Source organism: Haliotis cracherodii, unplaced genomic scaffold (assembly GCF_022045235.1).
Source record: "Haliotis cracherodii isolate W230 unplaced genomic scaffold, xgHalCrac1.p SCAF_13, whole genome shotgun sequence".
Lineage (NCBI taxonomy): Eukaryota > Metazoa > Mollusca > Gastropoda > Lepetellida > Haliotidae > Haliotis > Haliotis cracherodii.
Window position 1 is genome coordinate 39,971,265 of NW_027266268.1, and position 21,597 is coordinate 39,992,861.

At 42.3% G+C, this 21,597-nt stretch overlaps 1 protein-coding gene and 1 pseudogene across 1 annotated transcript; both read left to right on the plus strand.

Annotated features, from left to right (window-relative positions):
• Positions 1 to 216: 216 nt before the first annotated feature.
• Positions 217 to 1,026, plus strand: LOC139458711 (uncharacterized). Its single transcript, XM_071240121.1, has 2 exons — positions 217 to 411; positions 517 to 1,026. Exons 1-2 carry the CDS (start codon positions 217 to 219, stop codon positions 1,024 to 1,026), a joined length of 705 nt encoding a protein of 234 aa, XP_071096222.1.
• Positions 1,027 to 21,597, plus strand: part of LOC139458712 (serine/threonine-protein phosphatase 6 regulatory ankyrin repeat subunit A-like) — a 49,423-nt pseudogene continuing 28,852 nt past the window's right edge.

The following is a 21,597-nucleotide window of genomic DNA, read 5'->3' on the forward strand; positions in this document are numbered from 1 at the left end:
CACGGTGACTTCATCTCCAACATAGAGAAAGGGCTTCAGCAACTGGCACCAGGAGGTAAGGTTGACTATCTGCGTTACCAGATCTGTGACATCCTTGCCAAAACCAAATCACAGACCGCCAACCTCACCAGAGCTGAGACAAAAGCCATATAACAACTCCGAGATGACAACACCATCAAGATTGCCACTGCTGACAAGGGCAAGGCCACAGTCATCATGGACACTGACCACTTCCATGAGCTAGTGAACAACATTCTCCAAGACCCCACCACCTACTCCAAGATCAAGGAGGACCCAACCGCCAAACTCCTTCGCCAACATAAAACCCTCCTCAAACAACTTAAAGACAACTTTGAAATTAGCCAAGCTCTTCACCACCAACTCTCCATCAATCAACCCCAGCCACCCTATGCCAGAGCCACAAAAACCCTCCTAAAGCCCGTCTACTTGTGTGTTCCCGAGATACTGTCTTCTACAAAACGGCTCACCACCTAACCAGAATCCTTGCCCCCTTAGGAAAAACAGCCGACTCCTTCATCTCTGACCACGGACTTCTGCTCCAAACTCAAGAACATCACCGATCCAGATCAAATCATCAGTTACGACGTAGTAGATCTCCTCACCAACGTACCCATAGATGACACTCTGCAAATTCTCCGCCGTCGCATCACAGAAACTCCTCCTGAAACCAGCCTAACCATCGAATCCATCATCGCTCTCACCACCGTCTGTATCTCCACCACATACTTCACCTGGGGCGACGAGTACTATCAACAGATACCCGGCCTTCCCATGGGATCCCCACTCTCTCCTATCCTCACTGAAATCTACATAACCCACTTCGAACAGAAAGTCCTCGCAACATCACCCATCAAACCTATTTGCTGGTACAGGAAAGTTAACGGCACCAAGTCATCCCGAAACAAGACCAAGACCCAACCCTGCTACTACAACATCTTAACCAACAACACCCCCGAGGACAGTTCACCATCGAAACAGCAAAGGACAACCAACTACCCTTCCTAGATGTCCTCGTCTCTAGAAGCCCAGCTAACAGAATCCAAACCAGTGTCTACCGGAAGCCCACCCACACCGACCAGTATATCCACTTCAACTATGACAACCCTTTTGGAACCAAGACTGGCATCGTCTCCACCCTTACCAAACGAGCCATCAACCTTTCCTCTGCTGACCCCAAACCTGAGATCGAACACCTCCACCAAGTCTTCAGCCACCTCAACAATTATCCAGCCAATCTCGTCGACAAAGTCGTCGCCTCTGTACTCTATCCCACACCCAGACCTGCTACCCTCAAACCCGAATCAGCGCCCTTCCGCATCGCCCTCCCTTTCATAGGAAAAGCCTCCCACATCATCAGCCGCCTCCTCAAACAGCAAGCCAACATCGACACCCACTTCACCAGCTCCAACTCCCTCAACACCCTGCTAAGAGCCAACGGCAGGAACACATCTAAACCCCAAGAGCCTAAAGGTGTAGTCTACAAAGTTGACTGCAACTGTGGACAATCTTACGTTGGTGAAACATCCCGCCCAATCAACACTAGAATCAAAGAGCATAAAATCTCCACCATCAAATCCGACAGCAAATCAGCCATCTGTCACCAACTGTCCCAATCAGTAACTGACCAGTTACTGAAATTATTTCATCAGAAAAATTTGATGTTGTATATAACACATGTTTATATCTATATAAAGTCCAACGGTTGAGAGAAACTTAAATCGACTACTTCCTTGGCATGCATAGTTCATGCAATCAACCATTGTCTGTATTATAGGCCTATGGCCTTCTTACTGAATAAACTGTCCGTCTGTCTGTCTGTCCCAATCACATCATCAACTGGGACAACGTCCAAATCCTCGCCAACAGCCTCCATGATTTCACTAAAAGAAAACTAACAGAAGCAGTCCACATTCGCCGCCACAAGCCATCAATCAACAGAGATCAAGGCTATTTCATCCCACCCCTCTACTATGAACTCAAACAATAATCACTTATTCTGGCTTCCAGCTATGTGTTTTCTGTCCATCGTGTTGTGACAGCATCATCCCTTTGTTGTCACACCTACCAATGTTATCCCACTCATGTATGCTATTGTTGTTACTGTTAATCCTCTACTGTTAATCCACCACCTACTCTATATATTCTGCACTATGTCCATCATTCATACGCTTGCAGTCGGAAAGCGCACTATAAATCTCCAATATAAGTAAGTAAGTAACCATCATTCTGTCTTGCTTGACAATGGTATAAGGATCTATACCAAAACGTCGCTTTTCACAGTATTAAAGAAGTTGTTATCCATAAAATTGTGTCTATCGAGTATTATCTCAACGTTCTTTTCATTTAAAGAAGTCGGAAGAATGGTAAGACTGAAATAGCATTGAGACTCATTCTTTACACATTTTAAATTATCGGGGCATTGAAACCTGTAAGACGAACCAAGTTTGCTCACCTGAATACCTGTCTTCATAACCAAAACATCTTTTACATATGGCACAAATAAAGTAAATAAACAGATTAACCACCACACTGATAGTATCTAAGACATCGTTGTCCCTGAAATTCTGTAGTGCAGTTCTTAAATGTGATTTTTGTGTCTCTAGAGGATATTTCGCGATTAAGAAAGGTAGAACCAATTGTGGTCACAACTCATTTTTACTGAACATCCAGCATGTTGAATATTATTTTTTCAAACTTGTCAATGCCCCTGAATATTTCGGTCGGTCATACATTTTTCATAGCTATGTTGCCCTTTACGTCAAATAAAATCTGTGTATAGAAGGTGTATAATTTAGACTGGTTTGCTTGCATTTCTAACTAAGATATCCGAACATCCAGCGTGTAGTTATATGTTTTCAAACATGTCAACGTACCTAAACATGTTAGTCCCTTTTACATTGTATCTGATATTGATCCACACATGAATGTGGGATTCCTAACCAGAGTCAAGCAATGTCAGCATCATGCGCGAATAGGCTAACATGACCACGGTCTAACAGGTCTAAAAATAACATTAGTGTATGAAAACGGTGCATTTCGACTTGTTAACAGAGTGAATCGTTGTGTTACAGGGTCAGAGTCTCCAGTGTACAGTAAATTCGAAAAAAAGAATGTCAACCTCCATATTGCCACCATCTTGGGTGATCTGGCCTCAGTTCGACGCTTCTTGTCTGAAGATGGGGCGGACATTTCCAGCGGGTTCGGATGGGCGTGGAATCGCAAATTATATAAAGTCCAGAAAAAACATTGTTATATTGTGGATCATGCTATTGAATTTATGGAGTTTACTATCCTTCACTGGGCCTGTTACAAAGGATTTGTGAGGATCGCGAAGTATATCCTCTCTCAGGACAAAGTGGACATCAACAGTAGAGATAGGCTGGGGCAGACACCTGTGATGGTTGCAGCAATGAAAGGACAAAGGGATGTGTTGAAATTAGTTGTTAGTAAAGGAGCAGATGTGTCACTTGTTGATAAGCGCGGTAACAACATCCTTCACGCCGCCTGTAAAGGAGGAGATGTAGAGACCGTGAAGTATATCCTTTCACACGTCATGGAAGACCTTAATGTCAGAAACAAGCATGGGCAGACTCCAGCTGATATGGCTAAATGGTATAGAAAGACGGAAATTTTTAAGCTTCTTCAAGCAATGTAAACATTTCCTCTCCATGTACTGTTGTGTGTCGATCAGTAGAATCAGTTCAATGTTCTGTTAGCGTGCGTGCCGATCGGTAAAGCAGTTCAATGTACTGTTAGCATGTGTACCGATCAGTAGAATCATTTCCATGTACCAGTGGAGACGTGGCGTTCCCGACCGATTTGTGTGCCGATCAGTAGAATCAGTTCTATGTATTTCTAGAGTGTGTCCCGAACAGTAGAATCAGTTCCATGTACTGTTAGCGTGTGTGTCGATCAGCAGAATCGGTTCAATGTACTGTTAGCGTGCGTGCCGATCAGTAGAATCAGTTCAATGTACTGTTAGCGTGCGTGCCGATCAGTAGAATCAGTTCAATGTACTGTAAGCGTGTGTGTCGATCAGTAGAATCAGTTCCATGTACTGTAAGCGTGTGTGTCGATCAGTAGAATCGGTTCCATGTACTGTTGGCGTGTGTGTGGATCAGTCGAATCAGTTCTATGTACACGTGGCGATGTGGCGTTACCGACCGATTTGTGTGCCGATCAGTAAAGAATTAGAATTAGTTCTATGTATTGCTAGAGTGTGTACCGATCAGTAGAATCAGTTCCATGTACTGTTAGCTTGTGTGTCGATCAGTAGAATCAGTTCTATATATTGTTAGAGTATGTGTCGATCAGTAGAATCTGTGTTGAATATATTTAACAGTCTCGGTGATTTTCCATTACACTCTGTCTCTTTGTAGTCAACGTCTCAGGTCAAAATATCAGAATGCAAAGAGGTCATCAAATAGCCAAAACTACCCCAACTACCGAAGAATATGTAATATTACTACTTTCTATACGTTTTGCCTCAACATACGGTTTTAAATCAGATTATTTCATATTATATCCTCCGAGTGTATACTGATACTGGTACATTGAGACAGCAAACCATTATATTAAAATGTGTGATACACATAATTAAACATATTTCTCTTACTTTCTCTACGTTGTGCCTCAACATACAGCAGATCCCCAAGTCTCTTCATCAGAGCAACCCGACTGCATCAATCAGAAGGAGGAAAGGCTCCACGTCAACAGCGGATCCCCCAGGCTGCTCGTCAGAGCATCCCGGCACCATCCCCCAGCGGAGGAAAGGCTACAGAAGGTGTGTGTTAAGATGTATATAATGGATTCAGGGACGATGTTGTCACCATCGGAAGATTGGGTGACTCATGCACCATCAGAGTGGATCGAATCATTGACTTGTGCTGGCAACGAGTTCAAGTCAAAGCCAGAACACCACAAGACGTTATGCTACAACTGTAACTACTTTGGTCGTTGGCAGGCATGCAACTAGTACTGAGTCCAACGGCCAAATATGCTTGGATGAAGTATCTGTTCCTGTTTCTGTTCCCGTTCAATTGATGGTGCTTTTTTCTTCCTCAAACGGCCCTTTTTAGGGCCACTCAGCTCTCCAAAAAAAAACTTTCATCATTGCAATGCCAACAAACAAAAAAAGAACCCTCCTCCTCCTCCTCCCTCCTACTCCTCTTCCTCTTCCCCGCGTCCCCTCCCCCCTCATCACCCTGCTAGCCAACACCCTGATGCCCATGATAGCCTTACTTGGTCCTTGGAGGTTATTACGTGCGCTTCTATTATAGAAGTGGAGGGTTTTGGGTGCGCTTCTCCTCCTCGCACGCCTAGCATTACCTAGCATGCCCCTCTTCGCGCATAAAAGATGAGGGCACTTCCGGTAGTAGAGATAACTCCTGCTGGCTCACGGGCTAGGGTACAGTCGTTAACTACTGTCGTCGGTCTGTAGATAATCGAGTTTGGACCAGACAATCCAGTGATTGACATCATGAGCATCGATCCATGCAATTGGGATATGAGGACATCCCGTTAGTTGCCTCTTACAATGAGCGTAATCGCCTTTGACGACAAGCATAGTCGCCTTTTACGGCAAACTATCTACCCCGGATCTTCACAAGTCGCGTATAATAGAAATTTCATGAAATGAGGCAATAGTTCTGGTATCTGATGAGCGAACGCTGGTAAGATATCAGAACAATTTATGAGTTGTTGTGTTCCTTTGCTTTCTCACCTCATATTCAAACTCGAATGTTGAGATACTTTTAGTTTCAGTATTACATCAATCTATTATGAGTATTATCTCAACGTTCTTTTCATTCAAAGAAGTCGGAAGAATGGTAAGACTGAAATAGCATTGGGACTCACTTTTTACACATTTTAAATTGTCGGGGCATTAAAACCTGTAAGATGATCCAAGTTTGCTCACCTGAATACCTGTCTTCATAACCAAAACATATTTTACATATGGATCAAATAAGGTAAATAAACAGATAAACCACCACACCGATAGTATCTAAGACATCATTGTCCCTGAAATTCTGTAGTGCAGTTCTTAAATGTGATTTTTGTGTCTCTAGTGGATATTTCGCTATTAAGATGAAAGGTGGAACCAATTGTGGTCACAACACATTTTTGCTGAACATCCAGCATGTTGAAGAAGCAATTTTATGTTTTTCAAACTTGTCAAGTCCCCCTGAATATTTCGGTCGGTCATACATTTTTCATAGCTATGTTGCCCTTTACGTCAAATAGAACTAATATCTCAGAACATCCAGCGTGTAGTTATATGTTTTCAAACATGTCAACGTACCTAAACATGTTAGTCCCTTTTACATTGTATCTGATATATTGATCCACACATGAATGTGGGATTCATAACCAGAGTCAAGCAATGTCAGCATCATGCGCGAATGGGCTAACCATGGCCAAGGTCTAACAGGTCTAAAAATAACATTAGTGTATGAAAATGGTGCATTTCGACTTGTTAACAGAGTGAATCGTTGTGTTACAGGGTCAGAGTCTCCAGTGTACAGTAAATTCGAAGAAAAGAATGTCAACCTCCATATTGCCACCATCTTGGGTGATCTGGCCTCAGTTCGACGCTTCTTGTCTGAAGATGGGGCGGACATTTCCAGCGGGTTCGGATATGCGTGGAATCGCAAATTATATAAAGTCCAGAAAAAACATTGTTATATTGTGGATCATGCTATTGAATTTATGGAGTTTACTATCCTTCACTGGGCCTGTTACAAAGGATTTGTGAGGATCGCGAAGTATATCCTCTCTCAGGACAAAGTGGACATCAACAGTAGAGATAGGCTGGGGCAGACACCTGTGATGGTTGCAGCAATGAAAGGACAAAGGGATGTGTTGAAATTAGTTGTTAGTAAAGGAGCAGATGTGTCACTTGTTGATAAGCGCGGTAACAACATCCTTCACGCCGCCTGTAAAGGAGGAGATGTAGAGACCGTGAAGTATATCCTTTCACACGTCATGGAAGACCTTAATGTCAGAAACAAGCATGGGCAGACTCCAGCTGATATGGCTAAATGGTATAGAAAGACGGAAATTTTTAAGCTTCTTCAAGCAATGTAAACATTTCCTCTCCATGTACTGTTGTGTGTCGATCAGTAGAATCAGTTCAATGTTCTGTTAGCGTGCGTGCCGATCGGTAAAGCAGTTCAATGTACTGTTAGCATGTGTACCGATCAGTAGAATCATTTCCATGTACCAGTGGAGACGTGGCGTTACCGACCGATTTGTGTGCCAATCAGTAGAATCAGTTCTATGTATTTCTAGAGTGTGTCCCGAACAGTAGAATCAGTTCTATGTATTTCTAGAGTGTGTCCCGAACAGTAGAATCAGTTCCATGTACTGTTAGCGTGTGTGTCGATCAGTAGAATCGGTTCAATGTACTGTTAGCGTGTGTGTCGATCAGTAGAATCAGTTCAATGTACTGTTAGCGTGCGTGCCGATCAGTAGAATCAGTTCAATGTACTGTCAGCGTGCGTGCCGATCAGTAGAATAATTTCCATGTACCAGTGGAGACGTGGCGTTACCGACCGATTTGTGTGCCGATCAGTAGAATCAGTTCTATGTATTTCTAGAGCATGTCCCGAACAGTAGAATCAGTTCCATGTACTGTTAGCGTGTGTGTCGATCAGTAGAATCGGTTCCATGTACTGTTAGCGTGTGTGTCGATCAGTAGAATCAGTTCAATGTACTGTTGGCGTGCGTGCCGATCAGTAGAATCAGTTCAATTTTCTGTTAGCGTGCGTGCCGATCAGTAGAATCATTTCCATGTACCAGTGGAGACGTGGCGTTACCGACCGATTTGTGTGCCAATCAGTAGAATCAGTTCTATGTATTTCTAGAGTGTGTCCCGAACAGTAGAATCAGTTCCATGTACTGTTAGCGTGTGTGTCGATCAGTAGAATCGGTTCCATGTACTGTTAGCGTGTGTGTCGATCAGTAGAATCAGTTCAATGTACTGTTGGCGTGCGTGCCGATCAGTAGAATCAGTTCAATGTACTGTTAGCGTGCGTGCCGATCAGTAGAATCATTTCCATGTACCAGTGGAGACGTGGCGTTACCGACCGATTTGTGTGCCGATCAGTAGAATCAGTTCTATGTATTTCTAGAGTGTGTCCCGAACAGTAGAATCAGTTCCATGTACTGTTAGCGTGTGTGTCGAACAGTAGAATCGGTTCAATGTACTGTTAGCGTGTGTGCCGATCAGTAGAATCAGTTCAATGCACTGTTAGCGTGCGTGCCGATCAGTAGAATCATTTCCATGTACCAGTGGAGACGTGGCGTTACCGACCGATTTGTGTGCCGATCAGTAGAATCAGTTCTATGTATTTCTAGAGTGTGTCCCGAACAGTAGAATCAGTTCCATGTACTGTTAGCGTGTGTGTCGATCAGTAGAATCGCTTCCATGTACTGTTAGCGTGTGTGTCGATCAGTAAAATCAGTTCCATGTACTGTTAGCGTGTGTGTCGATCAGTAGAATCAGTTCCATGTACTGTAAGCGTGTGTGTCGATCAGTAGAATCGGTTCCATGTACTGTAAGCGTGCGTGCCGATCAGTAGAATCAGTTCCATGTACTGTTGGCGTGTGTGTGGATCAGTCGAATCAGTTCTATGTACACGTGGCGATGTGGCGTTACCGACCGATTTGTGTGCCGATCAGTAAAGAATTAGAATTAGTTCTATGTATTGCTGGAGTGTGTACCGATCAGTAGAATCAGTTCCATGTACTGTTAGCTTGTGTGTCGATCAGTAGAATCAGTTCTATATATTGTTAGAGTATGTGTCGATCAGTAGAATCTGTGTTGAATATATTTAACGGTCTCGGTGATTTTCCATTACACTCTGTCTCTTTGTAGTCAACGTCTCAGGTCAAAATATCAGAATGCAAAGAGGTCATCAAATAGCCAAAACTACCCCAACTACCGAAGAATATGTAATATTACTACTTTCTATACGTTTTGCCTCAACATACGGTTTTAAATCAGATTATTTCATATTATATCCTACGAGTGTATACTGATACTGGTACATTGAGACAGCAAACCATTATATTAAAATGTGTGATACACATAATTAAACATATTTCTCTTACTTTCTCTACGTTGTGCCTCAACATACAGCAGATCCCCAAGTCTCTTCATCAGAGCAACACGACTACATCAATCAGAAGGAGGAAAGGCTCCACGTCAACAGCGGATCCCCCAGGCTGCTCGTCAGAGCATCCCGGCACCATCCCCCAGCGGAGGAAAGGCTACAGAAGGTGTGTGTTAAGATGTATATAATGGATTCAGGGACGATGTTGTCACCATCGGAGGATTGGGTGACTCATGCACCATCAGAGTGGATCGAATCATTGACTTGTGCTGGCAACGAGTTCAAGTCAAAGCCAGAACACCACAAGACGTTCTGCTACAACTGTAGCTACTTTGGTCGTTGGCAGGCATGCAACTACTCCTGAGTCCAACGGCCAAATATGCTTGGATGAAGTATCTGTTCCTGTTTCTGTTCCCGTTCAAATGATGGTGCTTTTTTCTTCCTCAAACGGCCCTTTTTAGGGCCACTCAGCTCTCCAAAAAAGAAACTTTCATCATTGCAATGCCAACAAACAAAAAAAGAACCCTCCTCCTCCTCCTCCCTCCTACTCCTCTTCCTCTTCCCCGCGTCCCCTCCCCCCTCATCACCCTGCTAGCCAACACCCTGATGCCCATGATAGCCTTACTTGGTCCTTGGAGGTTATTACGTGCGCTTCTATTATAGAAGTGGAGGGTTTTGGGTGCGCTTCTCCTCCTCGCACGCCTAGCATTACCTAGCATGCCCCTCTTCGCGCATAAAAGATGAGGGCACTTCCGGTAGTAGAGATAACTCCTGCTGGCTTACGGGCTAGGGTACAGTCGTTAACTACTGTCGTCGGTCTGTAGATAATCGAGTTTGGACCAGACAATCCAGTGATTGACATCATGAGCATCGATCCATGCAATTGGGATATGAGGACATCCCGTTAGTTGCCTCTTACAATGAGCGTAATCGCCTTTGACGACAAGCATAGTCGCCTTTTACGGCAAACTATCTACCCCGGATCTTCACAAGTCGCGTATAATGGAAATTTCATGAAATGAGGCAATAGTTCTGGTATCTGATGAGTGAACGCTGGTAAGATATCAGAACAATTTATGAGTTGTTGTGTTCCTTTGCTTTCTCACCTCATATTCAAACTCGAATGTTGAGATACTTTTAGTTTCAGTATTACATCAATCTATTATGAGTATTATCTCAACGTTCTTTTCATTCAAAGAAGTCGGAAGAATGGTAAGACTGAAATAGCATTGGGACTCACTTTTTACACATTTTAAATTGTCGGGGCATTAAAACCTGTAAGATGAACCAAGTTTGCTCACCTGAATACCTGTCTTCATAACCAAAACATATTTTACATATGGATCAAATAAGGTAAATAAACAGATAAACCACCACACCGATAGTATCTAAGACATCATTGTCCCTGAAATTCTGTAGTGCAGTTCTTAAATGTGATTTTTGTGTCTCTAGTGGATATTTCGCTATTAAGATGAAAGGTGGAACCAATTGTGGTCACAACACATTTTTACTGAACATCCAGCATGTTGAAGAAGCAATTTTATGTTTTTCAAACTTGTCAAGTCCCCCTGAATATTTCGGTCGGTCATACATTTTTCATAGCTATGTTGCCCTTTACGTCAAATAGAACTAATATCTCAGAACATCTAGCGTGTAGTTAAATGTTTTCAAACATGTCAACGTACCTAAACATGTTAGTCCCTTTTACATTGTATCTGATATATTGATCCACACATGAATGTGGGATTCATAACCAGAGTCAAGCAATGTCAGCATCATGCGCGAATGGGCTAACCATGGCCAAGGTCTAACAGGTCTAAAAATAACATTAGTGTATGAAAATGGTGCATTTCGACTTGTTAACAGAGTGAATCGTTGTGTTACAGGGTCAGAGTCTCCAGTGTACAGTAAATTCGAAGAAAAGAATGTCAACCTCCATATTGCCACCATCTTGGGTGATCTGGCCTCAGTTCGACGCTTCTTGTCTGAAGATGGGGCGGACATTTCCAGCGGGTTCGGATGGGCGTGGAATCGCAAATTATATAAAGTCCAGAAAAAACATTGTTATATTGTGGATCATGCTATTGAATTTATGGAGTTTACTATCCTTCACTGGGCCTGTTACAAAGGATTTGTGAGGATCGCGAAGTATATCCTCTCTCAGGACAAAGTGGACATCAACAGTAGAGATAGGCTTGGGCAGACACCTGTGATGGTTGCAGCAATGAAAGGACAAAGGGATGTGTTGAAATTAGTTGTTAGTAAAGGAGCAGATGTGTCACTTGTTGATAAGCGCGGTAACAACATCCTTCACGCCGCCTGTAAAGGAGGAGATGTAGAGACCGTGAAGTATATCCTTTCACACGTCATGGAAGACCTTAATGTCAGAAACAAGCATGGGCAGACTCCAGCTGATATGGCTAGATGGTATAGAAAGAAGGAAATTTTTAAGCTTCTTCAAGCAATGTAACATTTCCTCTCAATGTACTGTTGTGTGTCGATCAGTAGAATCAGTTTGGATTGTTATTTCTAATATCTACTATCAAGGATGAGCATTCTGTTATGAGACAAAATCAGGCAATTCATTAATATATAGGTATCCCACCATTTTAGGAAAGAATATATGTGTTTATATAATGGAACACTTTTGTTGGAAAGGGTTCATGAAAATGTAACCTAGTGTAATTTATTCTATAAATAATGGCTCAGAATTATGCTATAAAACTGCAAATGTAACGATTCCTGAATAGATATATTATAAAAGATGTGAACACATAGCGTCATGAAACTGTGTTTATAAGTTATTCTCCTCAGGCGGCGGACCCTGTTCTTGTTTGAACACAAGCTTGTCTGACTTGGAACTGTTCAGCTTCAATGTGTACACGAAGAAATATTAAACATAATATGATTTACCCACCTGAATGAAATGCGTCACACTACCTGCCGTGGAATGTCAAGTTGTAAAACATTAATACATTCCTGACTGCAAGACCTGTGAAGAACCGGGGTTGAATAGCTCTTCAGCAACCCATGCTTGCCGTAAAAGGCGACTGACGGGATCGGATGGTCAGGCACGCTGACTTGGTTGATACATGTCATCGATCCCAATTGCGTAGATCGATGCTCATCATATTAGGACCGCTCCTGAGTTCTGATTGGTCGGTTTCTTTGATGACGTCACTTCCGGTTTCGCCTCACGTACGTGTCCTTTTGGACGGTGTTGCAATACAAGCACTGGAATGTTCCATCACTTTCCTTCGTTCCACGAGCATACACAGGCAGACAGCCTTGACACCTTTCGCATAGTAGACATCAGACATTTGCTTTCACTGTTGACAAATTGTCTTGAGTCCTTAGGCATATGTCTTTCTTGAAATCTGAGAATACGAGGGGCGGTGGGATAGCCTAGTGGATAAAGCGGTCGCTCGTCACGCCGATGACCTGGGTTCTTTCTACACGTGCAACAGTAACAGCTGATAACACGACTTGCTGTGGGGTGTGAACCCGTTTACTTACATGACGTAACAGAATATTAATACCCTGTAAACATATATACTGAACCGCAAAAGAAACGTCACCATGGACAGATATATGAGAAACCTTAAATTCTCCAAACACTGTAAACATACTTTGAGACATATTAAAAAAGATGACACTTGGCAAAACTGGTCATCACGGTTGAAATTAATGTGACAAATGTTCTGAAAGTGAAACACAGACATTTGTCTCTGAGAGAATGGCATCACAAGTCAGGATCACGTGTGTCCACCATGTGCATTGATGACTGCCGTGCAACGTCGATACATGGAATGGATGAGGCGGTTGATGCAGGCCATAGGCCCACACTCTGAGGAACGCTTGACGTCTTTCAGCTGTCTTTGAATCTCGTCCCAAAGGTGCTCAATGGGATTTAAACCGGGACTGAGGGCAGGCCAGTGCATAGTTCTGATGCCATTCTGCTGCAGGAAGTCTCATGGTGCTCTTGAAGTGTGGACACCGGCGTTATGATGCAGAAACTCGTGGTTGCGGCGACATGCGAAATTAGGTATGGCGTGTGATCTCAAGACTTGATCGATGTACCTAGCTGCTGTGACACCATTGCCTCTCCCTGGACCAATGTTCTGGAAGACAACAGGGCCGACCCTCTGTGAAAGACCAATTCCACCCAACACCATGATGCTCGGACCACCCCACGAGCATCCGAATAACGTTCCCCGTGGCGTCACTCTCTCTCTCTCTGCTTTTCAGTGACTGTATAGTAACGGCTAGGACTCTTCTCCACTGCTGGTGCTGTGTTGCCCACTGAAGATGGTCCCGGCGATGACGTGATGTCAGAATGGGTCCTGTGACAGTGGAGGTGTCTGCTCGTCAATCATCGACGCACGGTGTCCACACTAATGTGTCGCTGGTGTGTCCCCATGGTCTTGTGACCACTCTCTTTGGTCCAACCTCCCATGTTTAGCTCTCAAAATACAATGGAACACGAACAAGAACTGTTTTTATGTTTGTTTTTTACTTTTTAAATACAACAAAATACAGCGTAAAACACTGCTAGACGAGGTATAATTTTATTAAAGCAGACGGTCGAATCAGCCAATCAAAATACTGAATATTATAACTAAGATTCCCTCTAACATGACATGCACGTGCTATACATATCCTTTAACCTTGCCCAGACAAAGGACAGCCTGAGAGAATACTATGCATAATACTGTTACCCACAAAATTGTATAAAATGAACAAGAAATATTTTTAGATAACTTTTTATTGACTTTTTATATAAAACAAAATACAACGTGAAAACGTCACTGCTACAACAATGCATCTCAGATACCGTTCCATATGCGCAAATGTACCTCCGGTACCTTTCCATATGAGCAAATGTTCTTCAAGTGTCTTTCAATACAAGGTTACAACATTCAAGGCCTCAGTGAAGCTTTCGAAATGCTATGGTAGAAGTGTGGAGTACAATTCCAAATTTTATTCATCAATGATCCCTGTTCAGATTAGGCGATGCTCACTTTTTCGATAACACCTGGTGTCATAACTACTGGATAGTGATTGATAGACTCATGATTGTTCAGATTTGTGCAATATGGCTTTTAGTTGGTTCAGACGAACTCTTGTCTTGTCTGTTCATGTGTTTGTGGTGGATGTCATGGCCATGGGCCAGGCGATGCTCACTTTTTCGAGAACACCTGGTATCATAACTAATGATTGATAGACATACGATTAAGATACAGCCTGATGGTACAATGGAATCTGCTTCGGGCAGATACTTCTGATGATTATGGAAATGGTTTTGTCGCCTTTAACTGAAGGTAGATTGAGAGCTCATCATCCTATATTTTCACACTGAACGTTTTTCATTCAGTTTGTATTGGTTTTATAGTAAGTCTTTTAATGCATCTTTTACTCGTTGCAACTAATGTTGGTAAATAAACTTTTTGTTGCTTTATGTGTTGCGTGTAGTATATTTATCAACATTACAGATGCTTACATATACAGCACGTTGTGGAAATACATGGCAAATGCAGCCTTTGGGTAACGGGATATGAATCTGTATGAAGTTATCTATGATTACGCCCATGTACCGATGGTAGCAAGTGTTTATCTCACGTTACTAGCAGTCAATTGAGCTTGCAATATGAAAATGTTATCGACAGTTGTACAGCCTTCTCAAAATCCCGCTTGTGCCGCCTCTGTGGTCCAGTGGAAGAGTCTCTGCCCAAAGAGCGGAAGGTGCAGGGTTTGATCCCCGGCTGCGTCATAGCAAAATACGTTAAAAGATGGTACTTATTTAACAACCTTCGAGCTTAAATGGAGCATACTCTTTCTACGAAGATTTAAAAGATCGTCATGCGACTCTTACTTTAAACGTGTTTGATCAAGGTTACAACAACGAGTAAAATGCGCATTTCTCACGACCGCATTCCTCACCACCTCCACCTCACTCTCTACCCTCTCCCCCTGTACATCCGCTCCCCATTCAACCCCACCCAGCTCCAGCCACCCCATTCACCATTCGATGGGAAATTGTATATGGCAGTTGATACTCGTAACATGATTGGGAATTGAAAATCAAGTGCTTTTTGGTGAAAACAACTTTTCAAACAATTATTTCTGCTAATTGACATATTTCGTTCCATGACAGAGGGACATTATATTGCAATATAATAGAAGTCCATTTGTATTATATATTGTTTTCAATTTTTTATCACTCCCTAAGGTTGTATAAATGTGTTTTTTTTATAACAATTTACAGTGACGTAACAATTTATACAAATACTGTTTTTGTTTCATGTGATGCTCAATACGTACAGACGTGAAGCAGAGGATCACTTTTTGCACTGGTTGCTGGTTAGAATCCAATAATTTTACCTTGTTAAGCCACAAAGGCGTGTTTGTAGTTTCCACAAAAATAATAAACGGCTATGGTCAGTCCTTTCTATTCTCAAATGATAACTTCAAAAAGTATATTTTAAGTCATCCCGTGAACTTAATATAGTGTGTACACTGTGTACCACTGACCCCAAACAATAAAATGAAGAAAAATTGTTGAATACGTCTCTCCTGTTGTCACATATTGTCCAAGCAAATGTCACATGTAATATGTAACGTCAATGCCAGAGATTAAACAGTCTCAATGATTTGACGAAATTGATCCTACTGGGCATAGAAGGCAACATAAATTATGTGAATGGATCACTGAAAATCAGTAATGACACCAAGTGTTTGTGAAAAGAGTAGGTATGTCTTGCCCTACAACTCTCATATAATACAAATACAGATACATTTTTCCACAACGGAACCTTTCTTTGAATTATGATCGCCTCCATGGTCTAGTTGTAGAGCGTCCGCCCGGAGAGCGGAAGGTCCAGGGTTCGATCCCCGGCCGCGTCATACCAAGATACGTTAAAAGATTGTACTTCTTACCCTGTCTGACGCTCGGCATTAAGGGGCAAAACAAGGACTGGTCGGCTACTGTGGGTATATTCATGTTAACCTGCGGCATGGTAGCTCAGTGCGCTGGCACTATAAATCGACATAAGTCCGGACTAGTACAAGCAGCCACACAGATTCACGTGCATGCACGTCGCTATATTGGTGCAATAATCTTGGACGCGACGTTAATCCCCATTTCACCTTCACCTTCACCTTCTTTGAATTATGACAGATACATTGAAGGGAGGTAGAATCCCAAAATATAATTCAGGTCTTATTCCAATCAATCAAATGAAGCATATTTAAAGGAGTGCCACATCCGATGGATGAAAGTGACATTGTTGTCAGTTCCACTATTGGTACGCTCAACTATGTGCCTTTAGAGCCATATATACAAAGAGAAGTCAGTTCATCACCATTTGTGTCCAATATATGGCTCATTTATCCCATTTGGGTATTTTGTTTGCACAAGTGTCAACACACATTCCGGCATTATTTGTCTGTGATGGGAGACAACATGCTCCCCATCACCCAATCTGACCTTCTTTTGAACATATGCTGGTATTTTCCACCCGTTACAGTTGTCAATTATTTTCCAGAATTTATAGTAGAGAGCTCTTCTGATGGTGCAGTTATTAGGGCTTGGAATGAGCGCATGTCCCATCCATCTGGCTGTTCCGTTGCAGGTGGCTACACAGGGTTTGAGTAGGGGCATGTGCCCTCCTCCTGTCGATTGTCACCCTCGGGATCTGGCTGACTTGCAATGTACTGTTCCCCGGGAATAGGAGAGTCCACTTGAATTTGTATACCTTATGTTTTGTAAATACATTTTTTGTTATTGTATATATAGTGCATGTAAATATTATATAAACAGACATGGTTACAAGGAACATTATTTCGTGATTAATATATATAAGTTATTTGATTAGGATATGCACTTTGACTAGATATAATCTATTATCAAATTTGTAGACCACAGATCTGTTGTCCCGTGATGTTCCGTAGCAGCCATATGTACAATATGCAGCAATAACACTATTCTCCATCTATCTACTGCTGCACCAAAGCAATTACGTGTTGCCCGCTCTCTCTCTCTCTCTCTCTCTCTCTCTCTCTCTCTCTCTCTCTCTCTCTCTCTCTCTCTCTCTCTCTCTCACTCTCTCTCTCTCTCTCTCTCTCTCTCTCTCTCTCTCTCTCTCTCTCTACACTGCTGCACCAAAGCAATTACGTGTTGCCTGCTAACTCTGGCTATTCTGAGCCGGGGCACAATTTCCTTTTCATACATATTTGTCTATATGCCATTGGTTTTGCTGAAGAAGTTTAGAAGTGAGATCTGTTTTGTTATATTTTAATTGTTTAAATATGTTCACTTGTTATAGTGATACATTTACTCAAGCATGCTAAGAGAAAGAAAGAATTGTGTATTTAGGAGATTTCATCATGTTATGCTGCTTAGGACCTGAGAATTGTCCACAGTCCCAAGCTAAGAGGCAGAGGGCCACATGACCCCTTATCCATAATTGTATGTGGCAGAGGAATGTAATGTTTAGAACATAAAGTGGGAAGCCGCTTTGGGTGCTGAAAGGCTGTAACTGGCGGTTTAAGTATGGTTGTAATTGTAAAGTGAGTGAGTTAGTGAGTGAGTTTGGTTTAACGACGCTGCTTTTAACAGTATTCCAGTCACATCACGGCGTAATTGTAAAGAGGGAGGCGGATAATACAATATTGTGATAACAACACACCTTTTGAACTAGTCATTCTTCTGATTGGTTGCAAAAGACTTTTTGGTCACTGATACGTCAAATTTGAAAATGTCTGAGGCCTTGAAAGTTGTTACCCTGATGAAAAACGTTTTGAGCAAGAGTCGTATGACGATCTTTTGAAATCTTCGAAGAAAGAGCATAGTCTATTGTGCCTGGAAATTGAGTGCTGGAAAGTTTGCTTAATAACGACTGTACACACATTGATATCGCAATTTTAGAATTTTTTTTTCCCTTTCACTGAAACTGTGATAATGTCTATGTTTGCTTGGTAAATCCTGACTCGTATCATATTTGCTTCACCAATAAACATTCGCTATGAATCAATATATATATATATATATTGAGTCAAATTAAAAACTTCACATTTTTAAAAGTAATCCCAAATATGATATGCAACGGACAAATGTATCAGAGAAGGTAATTTTTAATCAATAATGTCCAAAGAAGGAATTTAATTAACGGTGGTAACCATAATTTGTTCCAAGCACCTACGGTATTCGGTAATAACATCAACAGTTTAAATCATAAGTCCCAAGCACGAGAATTGCACACAAGTTCAGTTGCGTGTATGGCCACCAAGTGCGTTGACAACTCCGCATGGACCTTGTGATGCTCTTAACACATGATTGGGAAGACGACGCCATTGTTGCTGAAAAATGGTGCCAAGATCTTGCAAAATTCTATGGTTGGTTCTGGAGAGCAGACTTCTGCCAAGAGCATCCCAGATGCGTTCGATGGGATTGAGGTCGGGAGGCCTTGACTCCCGCATTCTGAAGGAAATTTCCTTGTCAAAATTGCTGTGTGGTGTCTGGCATTGTCGTGTTGGAAGATCAAACCGGGTCTATGTGCTGCCATTAAAGGCAGAAGTTCTGGTCCCAGTACCTGGTCGCGGTAAGAAGCAGCGTTGAGGTTGCCATGGATGACAAGAAGCCTGGAACGTGCATTGCCATAGAAAGCACCCCACACCATGACACTTCAGCCTCAAAATCTGTCACATTCCTGTAAACAACACTGGGCGTAACGTTCAAGACGGCGCCTCCACACTCTCGCCATACCATCAGCAAATCGAAGATTAAATCGAGATTCATCACAGATGAAGTGTCGCTGTGCCCACAATTGACGTTGACGTCTGTGTAGTCTGTAGTCAGAATCGGCCCGCAGTATGGCCGTCGTGCTTGAAGGTGAGCAGTTCTCAGACGGTTTCGAACAGTTTGCGCACTCAGTCTACCCCTAAACAGTTCATTTCTGGTTGATGTAGCCATCAAAAATCGGTTACAGAGTTTACGAACGTCACACGTTGTCAACCTGGCCGAGGGCGATCAGCGGTGGCACCCGTTTGCTGAAGACGCGTCTGTAAATCATAAACAGTCCGTCGACTACAACCCATGGTCCTTGCGACTTCAGCTACAGACGTTCCCGTCTGCAACATGCCGATGGCACGTTCACGTTGCACATTTGAAAGGCATGGCATGACAAGTGGCCATAAAGACTTTTGTTTTCTTGTGTTTTTCTAATTTTTTTTAATGACTGCTAACAAGTATGGCTGAAAACACGTGCGTAATTATGGCCACGTGACCAGTTGCACGTGGAAAAAACACTTTGCCACTATAGTGCTGTGCACATGATTTTTATCGATTCACCTTTACAAAAACGGGTGTTATCTGAAGACAATACGAGGCCTTTACTGTTTAAATACACAATAAGGGCCCACAATGATAACTGGTCAAAATGTTAAAATTTTAGGATTGTGAAGTTTTTAATTTGGTTCAGTATATATATATATATATATATATATATATATATATATATATATATATATATATATATATATGCTTGTTTTTCATCTATCTATGCAGTCCTAAATGTTGCCACCTTTTGATTAAAGAAACTTGGAGACTAAATTGTAATTGAAATTCATTGCTAACCTCGGACCAGACTCAGTTTTTCAAGGAGAGGCTATCTGAACGACCACTGCATCGATCTTATGTGCACTGTGATGAAAAGATGAGCAACTCTGCAGGGTCCTTTGCTTAGATGAAGTCGGCTGGCCTGTAAAGTGAAACCGAAGCCTGTCTGTTTGCTGCTCAGGACCAGTCACGTTCCACTCGAAACCGTCAATGTGTGATTTTGCATCAAAATGTGAATATGAAATGTAGATTATGCAATGAATTTAATGAGACTGTCCAACACATTGTCAGTGGATGCCCAGCTTTGTCACAAACACAGTATCCTAAGCAACATGAAAGTGTGGCTCGATCATTTTATTACCATCTTCGCCATGCTTGAGCTTTTGACACAGAGGTCCGTCCATGGTACGACCCGGAATATGCAGAGGGCGTAATGGGAAGTGATAAATACAAAATACAAAAATACAGCCTTGGGCGTAACCAGGCCAACAGACCTGATCTTGTCCTTTTGGATAAATCCAATGAAATCATTTATATGATTGACTTTTCTGTCCCTTTTGACACTAATGTGATTGACAAGATTCGGGAAAAAACATTGGAAATATGCGGACCTCGCTTTCGAAATGTCACGCATGAATCCCAAGTACCAAGTTGTCCGACTACCCATCGTTCTTGTTTGGTACCTCCCAATCTGTTGACTGACAGTGGGAGAGTACCCAGGTTTGCTACCAGGAATACAGCCCTTCTGACAATCTGGATAATGCAGAAGACTGCAGTGTTGGGAGGTCTTCACAATAACATTTGACTAGACAGCGCTTCCTGAAAGAAGTCCCATTCGCTGTCTGGGCTGCGTGAAGAGGAGGGCCCTGAGCTAATGATGAGCCCAACCAGCCTGATTGTGCCAGGATCACCCAAATCCTCTTTCCTGCCAGCATCTTTTATTTTAAGCTGTACATAATGATAATAGAATAAAGAGACAAAACCCTTTCCATATCCAAAAGAAATCTCGGCATAAAGCAGAGTCGATTGTACAATTCCGACTAGATCATGAGCATGTGTTTATGAATCACTATCAAATAGTAACAATAGACCACCTGCTGCCCTCCATCCTTTTTTACACAACGAATATCTGTAAGGGATCAATTACCTGAGTAGACAACTTGAACCATCTCCTATGTTGTTACTAATTATGCATAATATGACATTAGTTGTGGACACTGTAATGGAACAGCTGAACAGACAGAAAAATGCGGTAATGCGATTACAAATTTTGAGGCGGAAGCAGGCAGACTAGTGCTGCCCTGATCATTGAACACCAAAAATCCTGTTTTAACCAAGTGTAGAGTCACGATGGTCCAGATTTAACTTCGTCACATCAAAAACAAACAAGGACTGCATTCAAGCTTTTGTTCTTTACTCCCGCTCCACATGGCGTACAGACCTTCTGCGCATGCCCGCAGCCAATAATAAACCGGATAGACATCCGTTGTTAGAATCCGGACGATCCCGAAAATAACCATGATAACCAGACAATAACCAGAGTCGGTGTTAACATAGTTAGTACTGTAAACACTACACCAAGCATGGGTAATCCTTTCAGTGGCGAATTGTTTTCGTTTCGGGGACGATTTTTTCATCGTTTATTTTACACTATTTTCGTTTTTCAAACTGAAGTTTGGTCAAACATTTGAGATTAAGCTTCCCCATAGTCTTAAAATCTGCAAAGTTGTTATGTAGACAATTATTGGCCCTTAAAGATTAGGACCCCATGTTGTAGCCCTGTGCATACGCCGTCTACCTGGTGATGCGTGAGTTCCGTTGATGCAGGAGACACAAATGTCAAAC